Source organism: Passer montanus, unplaced genomic scaffold (genome assembly GCF_014805655.1).
Source record: "Passer montanus isolate IOZ18808 unplaced genomic scaffold, ASM1480565v1 scaffold72, whole genome shotgun sequence".
NCBI lineage: Eukaryota > Metazoa > Chordata > Aves > Passeriformes > Passeridae > Passer > Passer montanus.
In genome coordinates this window covers 1,953,219-1,967,549 of record NW_024372370.1, presented here as the reverse complement: position 1 = coordinate 1,967,549, position 14,331 = coordinate 1,953,219, and the positions used below count along the sequence as shown (strand labels likewise).

The 14,331-nt window shown below is 37.9% G+C and overlaps 1 protein-coding gene across 1 annotated transcript in view; it reads left to right on the top strand.

Moving 5' to 3' along the window:
* UBAC2 (UBA domain containing 2) overlaps window positions 1–12,563 on the top strand; it is an 89,013-nt gene extending 76,450 nt beyond the window's left edge. Inside the window, exons 8-9 of the mRNA XM_039730424.1 lie at window positions 8,279–8,398; window positions 11,690–12,563. Of these exons, the coding sequence (XP_039586358.1) occupies window positions 8,279–8,398; window positions 11,690–11,797 (228 nt within the window). The 3' untranslated portion in view covers window positions 11,798–12,563. The remainder of the gene's footprint in view (window positions 1–8,278; window positions 8,399–11,689) is intronic.
* Window positions 12,564–14,331: the final 1,768 nt, after the last annotated feature.

The window sequence follows — 14,331 nt, the reverse complement described above, 5'->3', positions numbered from 1 at the left end:
CCAGTTGGATTTCCATTCCCATCAGTCTGTGTTACTAAGGCTTCTTTGGGATTTTGTGACATATTTGAATAGAAACTGCCTTTAGCAACACTTGCATAAACTCCAATTACAGTGATATGTAGGATACCAATAGGAGAAAAAAGCTTTGTGCCTAGATTCTTGGGATATGTGTGCACAGCATTTAACATCATATTTTTAAATAATTCTGTTAACCAGTGAGTGATTTACAGATTCATTTCAGCCCATGAATAAAGCTTATATGCTGCAGCAATAATCACTGCGGCTAAATTTAGACTCTTCCCTTCCTCTGCATGCCAATGTACACGTGTGGATGCATTTTGAAATAACAGACAGCTTCCATTTTTTTTAAGAGAAAACAATATCTTTTACTTCAGACCTGTGTGTCTTAAACTCATCCTTTGCTTTTTTGTGCTCTTCTGGCATTTTCAAACCTTGGTTATTCTCTGTAGTTGTTTAAAACTGTTTTCCTCGTGTTGAAAATAAACTTAGATTTATATCAAGAGTTTATTGGGTGTAAAAACTGCATATGTTGCTGATGTTGGCATGCCAAACTCTGGGTTTTAACTGTTTCATTTCAATAATGTATTTGCAGCAACTGATAACCCACTGCTATCTAGAGATTCTGGATTATTTTGCTGCATGACTTCTTTCATGGATTCTAGGTGTGAAATTAAAAATGTTGAATTTCCTGTTGAATTTCCAGGTAATGAACAATTCATGATGATTTCCTCTACAGACTACCACAGAAACTTCAAGTTTCTGTCTTTTTTATGGAAGTTGGCAATTCCACAAGCTGACAGAACTAGAGCCAGCAGACACTAGTACAACTAGAATAAGCTGAGTGTGTCTCATTAACAGCCAGCTGTCACAATCACAAGATTGAGTTTCTCTATCTCCTACTCACTGGTAGCACCCTGCTCATATATTGAACAGTCCTTTTTTCTCTTGGACTGGAATTATGAAATTCTCTTTTGTTTTCACTTGGCTTTTGAGCTATAGCCTTTGAATTTGGTTTAATATTTGTAATCAGCTTCCCCAGAGGAGCAGTGATTGGGCAACTTCATAAAGCACAACTGTTTTATTTCAAAGCAAACACATTGCTTGGGAAATAGAATATTTTTATTCTTCTATATGAGTGGTCAGTCTATATTCCTTTCCTCTGGCAATTTGACTAGAGGCAATTTCTTATAAAAAGCTTATGATATAACAAATTGCCCAGACATTTCCAGAGTATTTAATTCACTGTTGTTGAATCAAGTTCTCTTTACTGAAGGCAGGGGCTTTTTAGATGTACCTGTCCCTTCATTTCTAATGAACATGGGGCAAATAAGGCATCTGTTTTGGGGGCAGTCAGTTATTGGATTCCAGGTGTGCTTCTGTTGTCCTTCCAGTCTGCACTTTGAGAGTGGGTCTTGATGGGTCATTTCTTCTTCTAGAGTGCCATTTCCCGTAGTATGTAGTAAAAAAGAAGCCTGTGGTTCAGATAGTACCTGGTCCTCCTTAATGCTCAGGTTTTCTGGTTTGAACTCTGATACTTGCACGTAACCACTGTGAGCTGGTTCCACCCCTTGTTCCTTAATGTGCTGCTGTCGTGGCTTAAGCCCAGCCAGCCACTAAGCACCACACAGCCACTCTCACCTCCCCCTGCCACCCTGGTGGAGTGGCGAGCAGAATCGAAACTGAGATAAGAGCAGTGTAATAATTGAAACAAAGTCAACTATAGTAGTAGTAGTAGTAGTAACAACAACAACAACAATAATAATAATTTTTAAACCCACAAATATGTGATACACAATACAATTTCTCACCACTGGCTGACAGAGGCCAGATCTTACTTCCTAACCTGGATCAGCCCTCCTTTTGGTTAACTCACACAATTGTATCTACTAGGCATGGTATTCTGTGGTGTGAAATGTCCTTTTGTCCAGGTCAGTTCACCTGTCCCAGCTATGCAACATTCCAGCCTTTTTTTGTATACCTCCTCACTGGCAGAGCACGAGATACACAAAAAATAGTCTGTCACTTAAGATAAACAGAGCTTAGCAAACCCCCAAATATCAGTGTGTTACCAACATTATTCTGAATCCAAAACACAGCACTACCAGCTACTGAGAAGAAATGAACTCTATCCCAACTGAAATAAGGACAGATACCTTAAGAGGTGCTACAGGTGCAAAGTGTTGCATATGACACCTTGAATATTGACTTAGAGATGTTAATAAATGGAAGCTAATCCTATTTGCAGCCAAAGACAGAACTTGAACCTTCACATCCCAGAACGGGATGCTGATCTGGTTTTTTTCCCTATGTGATCACAGACTAGCCTTTACATACTAAGGGATGTGCTTATGTAGTATTTTGGAGGATTTAGGTTTGAGTTTCCTTTGTGCCAAGAGTTTTTTATCTCAGCTTGTCAAATCAAAACAATTTTAGAAGTCTGATTTCTCACTTTGGTTCCAGTCTCTTCTTATTCCTCATTACTCTTTAAAAAGGTTTTTGCATAGTAGGTGAGTGAAGAATTATCTGTCTAATCATCGTGCTTCAATACTACTTCAGTGTCACAAGTCCAGATCCAAAGAACCATGGGGTAAGGATTTAAAATGTTTTGTGAAAAATGTCTAAAACAGAGCTACAGTTACTTCCTCAAGGACAGACCCCATGCTCATGCTGGTGAACCTGCCTTCAGCAGTTGGAACACTGGATACTCCCAGTGTCATGCCAGTGCTGAAATCCCTTCCATTGTCTCTCAGGCAGCTTCAGAAGCCAGATTAAGGTGTTGCTTCTAGATTTCAAAGGAAATAGCTGATCAAGCTTCGGAAAAGACCACATGTGGATTTCTGAACTTGTGTGACATATGAGCTCCTCAGGGACAATGCAGGCATCAAAGTTCAGGATGCAGAAACTATGAGCTGGAGACAGAGCCTTTTGGCTGAATAGATTTGTCTGTAGGATAAATTTCCAGGAAATTAGAATATCATTAGAAATTGCTGGAGTGCTTTACTTGGTGAAAAATTCTTTTTGTTGTTAAGAACAATGCTTACAACATTACTACTGTCCCCTTTTAAAAGAGGGAAGTTATTAAAGTAAGAGGAAAACAAAACACCAAAAAAAGTCACCCCAAATAACAAAAAAACAGAAGAGTTCTATCTTCACAAAAAGAGGCAGGCTAGACTTTGAGTAAGTGTACTGGAAATTTCACCATTCTTTCGCTTATGCAATGTTTAGGGCAGCAGATATCATATTGTCCAAGGGTATGATCTTTTTTGTTTGTTTATTTATATCATCAGTATGTGGACTTTGAAGTCAATACATTGTTGAAAAATTTATATCAGAGAAGAAAGTAAATGTTTCTTGTTTTCAGTAAATTTTGTTATGAAGCTTTATGTGAAAAAAGTAAGACAGTATTTATGTCTTTATCAAGTAAAGGCTTTTATACAGAGTGGAATATTTTATAAAAATTATTTTAAAAGGTGAAATGCAAAGCAATTTCCTTTCTGGTTTTTCTCACTGTGGTTATTATGTTAAAAAAGGTTAACGGGACATATCAGGAGGTGCTTCCTGTTTGTGCAAATAGATGACAAGTTGGCATTAACCATCTACAGGAGATAACATTATCAAAATATCTTAGCCACGTGCATCACTTTCAACAGTATTTTTATAAAGCCCTTCATTTCTTTTGAAATTAATGTAATTAAAATATGTGCATGTCTGAAGGCTACATAACTGGATATTTGTTAATTGTCCATAATTCAACACTTTAACTTGTGAAGATTTGGATAAGAAATGCTTTTACAAAATATGCCATGGCAGGTGTGCATGTGGGAAACAGGTTGAGCTGTTTTTCAAAACAGAGAAGAAAGAGATTATCTAAAAAGAAGTGGCATAACTCAGTTTTAGCAGGCTGTACAATCAGGGATATTTGCTAGCTCTAGATATTTCTTCCTTATTCTGTAGGAAAGGTGGATACTTCTTTCTTGTAAACAGAATTGTCCCAGGCACCACTAAAAGAAAAAAACAACAACCCAAATTTTAAAAAAGGAAAATAAAATCAAGGATGTGACTTCAGAAGGCACAGCTTCTGTACGTAAAGCCTTGGCAGCTATCCAGGAGTAAATCATCAATGTGGCATTTCCTTAAAACTTTTCAGTAATGAGGAGCTGCTATTTTCCCCATTTCTTTAGTTCACACCATTCGTAAATCTCATTCTTTGGTCATCTAAACTTGTGACGAGTTTGTTGTCTTCCTGTAACGGCAGTTCCAACATCACCAGTGTTCTCCTAATCCATTTCCAATAGTGATTTATTAGAGACCAGTAAAATTACTTCCTTGGTATCTTCATCTCCTATCAGGCAGTAACAAAGAAGTTAAAATCAACTTGATTCATCCAGTCTGTGCTGCTAAACAAAAGGAAACTTCTGACTTTTTCTAAAAAATTACAGCATAGGATTAAAGGGGGGAGAAAGTCTTATAAACCTTTCTTAGGTTTGTCTTGTCACCCTTCTAGTCAAATAATTAATGAAGCAGTGCTTTTGTCAAATCTTTTTCCTGATGACATGTCAAAGACCAAGTTGTGAACAGAGAGAAGGGCCCAGGCACCAAATTGTGCACATCATTTTTATGAATCATGGTCTAGAATTTTTCAGTGCTCCTCATTCTCTAGCAGTACACTTCCACTGGCTGCTCCCCGACACCAAAGATCAGGACCAAGAAAAATATTGCTCAAGATAATCTCAGTGCAAGATAACCCCAAGTCTATCAGTTGTGGAATCTAGCTCTGGATGGAAGAGTCTTAAGGCATCCTCCTTACCTAGTCCTGGGTCATGTTAAGTCTCAGCCCCCAAACCATGTAGAGTTGAACTTAATTCTTTTTATAACAAACTGCCAACTGGAATCACAGAAGAACTGCCTGAATTTCACTAAATGGATTAGACTGCTGGCACACACTTATCACTGAAAGTGCTTCTCAGGAAAGGAGCTTCCATAGTGGATCCTGGAGCATCCCCACTGCTTACTGTTTTGGACCACTCCAGAGAGCTCTGTTATCTGAGACAAGGCTTCTGTGGAGAGTGAGAAGATTGGTGCGAGCTCCTCTGTGCTGTCGCGTGCTGGTGCTGAGGGTCAAGTATGATGTGAAATGCTTAAATATGGTTTGCTGATTTCCCAGGAGGGAGTCTCAGATGGTTTAGAAGCATCACTTACATAAATTAATCACACTGGATATCTTAATGTGAAATCTTCCTGACTTCTTACAAGTAAGTCTGGTGGCACAGTGTAAAACCACTGCACTACAGAAATGATCATGAAATTATGAAGGGGAGGTCTGCAAAATAATTTCTGTAAGGCAAGAATGAATATTGGTTTGGAAATCTCCTTCTGTGCATTTTTTAAACTGGAATTTGTGATATTTACTTGATGTTGATACATTATTTAGTGCTAGGTATGGCTCAATTTAAAACAGATCTTCATGTTTCTGCTGTGATAGTTAAGGTTGTCTGAAGGTCTTTCCACAGTCACCATCTATACTGTTAAATGCATAGCCTTGATCTCCGTCTTCTGTGGATTTAAGATATCAACTGCACTTCCCAGTTTTCTCTTACCTTTGTGAGACTGACCACATTACCAGTCCCATAGTTCCTGCTGCAGTTCCTTGAATCCCTGCTCTTTTGAACTTGACCCTTGGTTGTGTGTCATCTAATTAGAAGCAAGACTGTGAAGGGAAACAATTTTCTTTCAGTTAAGATAAAGTATCCTAATGCACCCGGTTTTGGTGAAGTTTAAAAGACTACACAGATGAGAAGTGTACCACAATATCGGGATTAATCCTAACCATCAGTGTTCACATACCATTAATTGTTGGATATTTTCCTCTCATTAATATAGTTAAGAACTAATACATTATGTTTACCACAGTTTCCAAAGGTAATTGAAATACTTGATTTTCATCTAATTTGTCTAGCCTGTTTTCTCTAGGAAGGGGTCTTCATGTGAAACTCTTTTGAATGCTTCAGTAAACATCTGTAATTTATTAAGGTATCTGCTGTAAACCTTCAAAACTAAATAGTTATATTTGCAAGGAAATGGCAGTTCTTATTGAAAAGAATGAATTCTGTGTATGTTAATGCAAACTGGATTGTAAGCTTAAGGTAAGGAAGTAAACAAGTCTGTAGTGTTAGGTGAGAGAGCACAGGACAGAGAGGATGCAAAACCAAACTGGAATAGGCAGCTCAGTATTGAAGCTCAGGGCACTGCTGGAAAGGTACATTTATTTTGGTCTTCAGATACACTGAGATAAAGGTAAATGAATGTGTATTGGTGTATTGTAGATTTTGTATTTGATATACTTTATTATGTATGACTTAGGGTGCTTCAAAGAAATGCATCATAGTCCTGTTACTACTTTTACCAATTCAGTGTGAATGACTTGTGGCAGCACTACTTTCACCTCCTCAAGTCATCTCTAAATAGTAAAAACAGGTAAAGGAGCATTAATGCAGTGCTGTCACTGAACTGTAAAGCTTAGTAGACTCTGAGAAGTTCAAAGTTCAAACTCAATTCTGAATTATGGGAAATTATAGGTGGGGAAGTACAGGACGTGATTCCCCAAGACCACAAGGTAATGCTGTGGTGTCAGTAGAAGATCTGATCCCTCTTTCTCCTTAGGCTTATGCTCCAAACCAGTTCTCCTTTTTACTACGCTGTGCTGTTTGACTAACAGGAGACTTACACAGAATCCTTTGATCAAAACCTCATGAATGTTAAGCAAATATTTTATGCAGAATGGGAAATGGAGATGCATACTTTTTAAAATTCAGATTCACTGACAGTGGAGTCTATGTCTTGAAAATGGGTGATGGCTTCTGGCTATTTCACATCTTCACAGGGAAAAATGTGCCCTAGTATAGAAGGGACTAGAATATTTCTCAAGCTGATGTTTCAAGTCTCATGACTCTTCACATACTTTTTTAAAGTGTGCATTGTACTGCCCCCTGTGGTGTCTGGGCTGATTGGATCTCCTCTGGACAGAACGGAAGGAAACAAAGGAAAGGGCAGGAATGCTAAATATTTTTTTTTGTGAGCACATTTAGCTGTTGCTGATCTGATTGAGCAGAGGGTATTTAATGCTGTAAGGGTACATAAAGGCAGGAAGAGCACTTTGAGAGAAGAAAAGAAAAAACTCTCGTAAGAGGAAGACCTTCTGAGAAACAACGTTATAGAACTAAAATAGAGTAACTAGAGGAAGGAAGGCCATGTCCTATATATACAGAAAGGGAGGGGGATCTTCTCCATAGTAACAGGGAGAGCAGGGGAGGAGGGAAAGGACAACACAGATTGACAGACTGCAAGACATGTTTCAACTGTAGAAAAGAGAGATTGGGGTTTGCTCTTACCTGCTTACGGGATCTGTGGGCTTTGTGTGATACAAAATCCCTCCAAAAATGTCCGTATAAGCTAATAAAATGAGGATTCATTATTTCTGGACAATTATAAAGCTTGTATTTTAGTATTCCTTCTTTATGTTCCAAGTATCTTACTATTACAAGAGTTGAAGCTTGATTGTTAAGAGGAAATTTCAGTTCTGTGGTTTGCGCCATACCTATGTTACTGCTGTGTATTTGCATTATTACTTATGTAGTTACAAGATGTTCTGGCACTAGAACATGGCCAGGTTTTGCAACAATATTTCACACACAGAAGTTAGGTAAATGTGGTCGGTCTGTAAGTCACACGGGTGTCACAGAAGTGGTCACTGGCATGGAAGTCCCAGGTGTCCTGAAGGTTGGATTTATTCTGAGTTTCCTGATGTAATTTTACTGATGCACTGAGAAGCCCCTTTTGCTTTTTGCCCCTCACTTATTTCTTGTACTCTTTTTCCCTCATTAACTTCAGCAGCAATTTTGTAAAGGACCTGCAGGACCTGCTCTTGCACCTCTTGCCAGGCAACCCCTGCTAGTAAAGACAGCTTCTTTCAGCCTCAGAAACCTAGCACTGTACCAAACCAGATCTGTCCCAATGGATCTGAAATATCCTTTCCTCCTTCTGTTAGAACTTTTCCTTAATTTGCAGTGATTACTTAAATTAACGAGTAAAGAAGTAACCAGTCCAATTTTTGCTTCATAGGAGACTACAGCAGTTTTTGTTGTTTAAAATAAAGTACTTTACTTAAACATCTGCTTTGATATAATGTGCTACGGATGATCTTTTTGTTTGAAACATTTTAGTTCTTTTTGCAAAGACTGACAGTAGTGTCTGCTTTCAGGGTGGGATGATTAACTGGAATAGACTGTTTCCTCCTTTACGTCATAGACATAATGCAAATTATCAAGATCACCCATCTGAACAAGGCATACCTCCACCTACTGAGGTTTCTGAAGAGCAGGTAAACACTTTCTATTTTAAAATGGCATTTTAAATTATTAGGAATTAATCTCTACTAATTTTTTATCATCTGTTTATATGGTTACTCTAATGGTTTCTATAGCAGCAAAAATGAGAATGTAAGGTAATGGTCGCAATACAGAGACAGCATATTGTCATTAGTATCCACACCAGAGTTACAGAGCTGCTTGGGAGTTTCTACTTTTATGTGTTACTGCTTGTATTTTGTATTTAAAGATGTTGATAGTTTCAGTAGTGGAAACTATTCAAATCTGATAAAATAAATGTTTCAAAGAAAGAAGAATGATAAATAAATTTCATTATTTCTCATGTAGAAATCATCTTCGCTGAAGTCCCCAGCTTAAGTTTCCAGTTCAGTAATTTTGGGTTTTTTTAATAAAAATGTTATGCTAACTGTGGACTGCAAAACACACTTGGGCTAAAACTTGAATGTTTCCCTTAATAATGTGATCGACAAATTCCTTATACTCATGCCACATAGAAGATTGTTTCCTTTCCCTCAAGTATAGATTTAGACTTCTAGACTTTTTTGATAGTTTTATTCCCAAAAGAGATGATTATTTATTCAGAAATTTAAGAATTTAAGATTAGTCTTATTCCTGCGTTCAGGATTTATTGCATGCAGTCAAGTTCTCCAGGTTGTAGCCTACCTGCAGTTAGCTGTATTGGCCATTTTATAGTTTAGGGTGTCTGCTGCCCTCGAACAAGATTAGGTTTCTTTCCTTTTTATCTTTTTTATAAGGAGACAAGTCAACACTTGGTAGCAGCAATGTCATTTTTAGTTTAAACTGTGCTTCTCCCAAGCAGAAGTCTTTTCTATGATCTGATTTCCAGCTTTGATTGGAAGTTAGATTGTGTTCAAAACATTGAAAACTTTTAACTGCACTTTTGACTGCAAACCTTCTGGATTACATCTAGAAAGGGGGAAAAAAAACCCCAACAACAAAAAAACTCCCATAAAACCAACAAAACCCCAACTAACAAACAAAAAGAAAATAATAATAGAAACCCCACACCAAAAAGCACATTCTGAGATAAAGCCCAGAAACTTAGTTTTGGCTGTCCTGAAAGCCTACTCAGCGCCAGTATAGGATAAACCAAAAGATTTCCCTGCTGGGTTGGCTTACTTCTTTAATTATTGGCAAATTCTGGTTATGGGGACTTCAACTTTGGGGCCGAAACTAATGAAATAGATGCTAGTCTGGATTCTTACCCCAGGCCCAGATTTATAAAAGCAATATGCACTTGTATTTTCTGATGCATTGAGGATGTAGGGCTCACTTGATTGCTGTCATTTGCAAGGCTCTCTGGTTACCCTGCAAAGAAGAAATCATTAAAGCACCTCTGGTTTTTCAAGACTGTACTAATAACGACACAAATTGTCTTTAAATGGCAGAAATGCAAGGGTTTCATCTGTTCATCACATTAAAGTTTGTGAGCCTTTGCAATGCTTGTGGTACAAAAATCTCTGCATTTCTTGTGGGGTTTTAGCACCATTAGTTGCTGTTGCCACTTATACACTGTTTCCTGGAGCTGGATTCATTTCCTGTGGTTAAAATATGCTCAGATGAAAAGAGGATTTTGTTATTACTATTCCCCGTGGTGCTTGATGAATATTTCTGCAAATAGGAACGTTGCAATTCCATCACTATTTCTTAAAGTTAGAATTCATGGCAATTGCAATAAAAACTTTACTTCTGAAGTGTGTTTCTGTGGTTAGCTTTATTCCACTGCCTGCCCTTTTTCTCGTAAAAAACCCACAATCTTAGATGAAAAATAAGAGTTACAGGTTACAAAATTGATTTTAGACTTAAATTGCTGTTGCGGAAGTGTTGAAAGTAACAATTCATTTCTCTCCCTACAAGAAAGTGAAAAAACACGGCAGTGGATTGTAGGGTTGATGTTCTGACATCCAAGGTAGCTGTTCTCAAATGTGTTGTGGGGGTGTATTTATTTTAAGAAAAGGAAGACTTGCACCTCTGGGCAAACTTGGCACTTGTATATTTCTCAGTAAGTCACCAGAGCAGAGATGACTAAAACTACTGAAAGTTCTGGGGGTGTCTTAGAGGAAAGAAAAGCTGCTTTTGGTGGCAACTTTCTTTTAAAAATACTTTCAGTGCTAGTGCTGCTCATTGGTCTTGCACCCTGGGAAAATTCCTCTCAAGATGTGTACAGCCTCCTCTGCGTTCCTGCTTCACTCTGCTGCTGCTGCAGGCTCTCTGCAGGCAGAGCAGGAGGAGGAGCAGTAGCTCTCTGGCAGCTTCTGTACCCAGGACTTCCAGGTTCAGGAGTTGTGGAGTCTGCTCATTAGACCCTTGGAAGCAGAATGAGGAATGCTTTGTGCTGCCAGCGGCCACAGTTTCTTTTACATGCCATTCCCTGCCCTCCCACACCTCGTTTTTTCCACTTCTGGAAGATTAATTATAAAAGTGAATGAGTTATATTGTGACTTTCAGTCATACTGAAGTGAGACTTACAGATTTTAAATGTACTTTAAATTGGTATTTAACCATAAATTAAATTTGCAGTGCCTTTTTACATGTGTTGCTTTAAATATCTGTTAACAGAGAGCACAAAGGTTAGGTGTCAAGTACATGATATTATAAAGAGTTATAAAAGTCAAGTGGTTATTAATTTAAAAAAATCACTATCTTAATGTGCCCTTTTCCATGTTTTTCTTCTGTCAGGTGTCAATGATTTTTGCTTTGCAAATTGCTTTTTTTTTGAGTATATGTAGAAGCCCTCCAAGAATTTTACTAAACCAATTTAAGTATTGTGCTGCCTCTATGTTAGGACTAACTTTAAGGTTTATTTTAAAAAAGCCAACACGTGGAATGAATAGTTTTGAGGGGTTTTTTTATGCCCTCTGGAGAAGTAGATCTTTTCAAGGAAAAGAGCTGAAGATTCATTCTGGATAGGTTTTCTCATCTGCTCTATAATTCTGTTTTGGTCAGTGTTGGTTTCTTGAGGTCCTGTTCTTGTTGAGAGCAGCAAGCTCTCAAGCTCCCAAGCAACCTAATCTGCAGGTTAGACTGTAATTGTCATGTGTGGTACCAGACTTTGGATTTTACTCTTCTTTCAAAACTGGACCACTGACTGCAATCAGCTTAAGAGGTAGAAAATGATTGTCTCTGTGGCAAGGTTTTGAAGCAGGCTGTACCTGATAGGTCTTTGATCAGTGGAAAAGTGATTTTTGATATTATTGACTAATGTGCACACAGTGTGAATAAAACTCAGGTTTTAAAGCAGTGTTACTTCATTTCTTTTCCAGGTCGCACGACTTATGGAAATGGGGTTTTCCAGAGGAGATGCTCTAGAAGCTCTGAGGGCTTCAAACAATGACTTAAATGTAGCCACTAATTTTCTACTGCAGCACTGATGGTTTTGTGTGTGAAGGAACTTCACCCGATGGGTTTGTACATTCTGGGAGAGGATCAAAGCCACCTGCTGGGCAGACTCACCAAGGTCAGCCTGCACGAGCGAGAGAGACACAGCTCCCTGGGACAGGTGACTCAGAGCGATGCTAAGAAATGATGTGAACTGTTCCCAAGCCTTTGGATCACTTGGTGGTTTCTAGTCTGGTTATCCTTTTCAAATTAACTTTAGTTTCTACTTGTTACTGGATATCACCTAAATTTATTTTTAAATAAAATAGGTGGGTTTTTTCTTGTAAATCTTTGTTAGACATTATCAGACTTAATGACTAGGGAAGAAAAAGCTCCAACAACTACAGCAGCTAGATTTACCTGTCAAGAAAAATCATAGTTTCTTCATTTACAAGTCTAATTTCTCTAGCTTAAATGTTATTTTACAGTTATTGATTTTTTTATTACATTAATAAGAGGTTTGAAGATCACTTAAATTTCAACTCAATAAAGGGTTATGGGACTACTATGTCATTCTTTGCAAAGTTTTGTTAATGCCTGTAATATTTTATTTCTCAAATTTCTTTTTGAATAAAAGTTGTCATTCAGCACATCACAGACAGATAGGGTGAGAGAAGATTCGTTTGTGTATGGTGAGCTATGGCAAGTGACCACTGTAAATTTGAATTTTTACAAACTGAGTGAATTGCTGTTCAAATACGGGTCATGAAGATACTCACTGGAAGCAATAAAGGTGAATTGAATGATGCAATAAGATCAGACCTGGAATGATGTGAATGACTTCTGTAACAATGCAGTGTCCTATGTGCTGCTTTCAGTCTTTTCAGCTGGCTACATACTGTCTTAAAAGGAAATTACAAAAAGCTAACTTTTCTACATATAAGTATAGCTTTCTAGTGTCAGAGATGAGGATGACCCTGCATTGCTGAATCCTTACTGGAGTGATCCCCACAACTTCATGCTGACTGCTGGAACATTAACGTTAGGGGTGATCCAGTCTGGCGCTGGAGGCAACAGGACAGAAGTGCCAAGTTTGTGCCATGCTGGCTTTGAAGCTTAGATTGATTCCTGAATCAGCTTGCTTGGCTTGACTCTCAGAAGTGCTCAGGATTAGCACCTTAGGAGTTGCAGGAGGTGGAACATCTCTGTGAAAGCAGTCTGAAGGAATGCAGGACTCCAGAGTGCAACTCCATGAACCACTCTACACGTGTATTGTACACATTTCATGTATGTTTCTGTCTGTACCTGTGTGTGTGCAGCGTGGCATATGTGTCTCTTTATATACACACAGGCATATTTAATACATGCATACATTTAGAATAAGGTATAGGGCATTAGAAGTGTAACAGAGGCAATAACAGGTGCATAGGGGATGTTTTGGAAATCCAGATGAACACTGTACCACAGCACAGATCTTTGCAGTCTCACTTGGCCTGGAAAACAGGCAAAAAAAAAATCAGGAAATTACAGGATAAGATTTAGGGGGAGAGAGAGATACTTCTCTTTCCTTTTTTAATTGACTGATAAAACTGAAAATAAGTCCTTCAGGCATGCAAGTCATTATCTAGAAATTGCATCAAATTTGTGCAGCTTTCAGTATATGACATAATTTTTAATTAGGTCAGTGTTCCATATGTATTTCTTTGGTACTTTGCAATGGGTTAAATAAGGGGGCTTTGGAAAATAACTATGTTTTTTCTTGGACTTTGATGAAGCTCCTTCAGGGTTTAGCTGGTTTCTATGATCATCTTATTTAGGGATGGTCTGCTTTTTAAAAAAAATTTGAAAGGTTTTGTTTGTGTGAAGCTGTTTCTTTGGTACTTTGCAATGGGTTAAATAAGGGGGCTTTGGAAAATAACAATGTTTTTTCTTGGACTTTGATGAAGCTCCTTCAGGGTTTAGCTGGTTTCTATGATCATCTTATTTAGCGATGGTCTGCTTTTTAAAAAAAAAGTTGAAAAGTTTTGTTTGTGTGAAGCTGAAGCTATGTGTGTGTGTGTGTGCACCACAGACACTTCTGTACCCAGGGAACTCTGGAAACCTGCTGTCTTGGAAAGCAAAGGGTACATGTAAGAAAAAGAAGTCCTACCATAATCTATATATACAGACTACTTAAATGTTTTGAAACAGGTACAGGTTTTAATTTTGAAACATACTGATTCTTCCTTCACAAATATTTTATCCAAAAATAGCAATAAAGACTGGTAAATTAATTCAGAAATCAGATTTTGTCTATAGGAAATAAAATACCTATCCCAGAGCAAATAAACGTGCCCTTTTCAGACATTGCCCTGCTGTAGGGACAAGCACAAAGAGTATTTATTCTTTGGAATTTTAAAACATGTTGAGTGGCATATGGGGTATGTAAGTGGATATTATCCAAGTCTAAATCCTTTCTCACTGTTGCCTGTACAGGGGAATTCAAATATCATGACTGCATGGAAAATCCCATTTTGCTGGGCTTTCTGCAAAACATGGTTAAACCTAAGGGGTAAAATTCAGGTCTTGGTGATGTCAGTTAAAAACT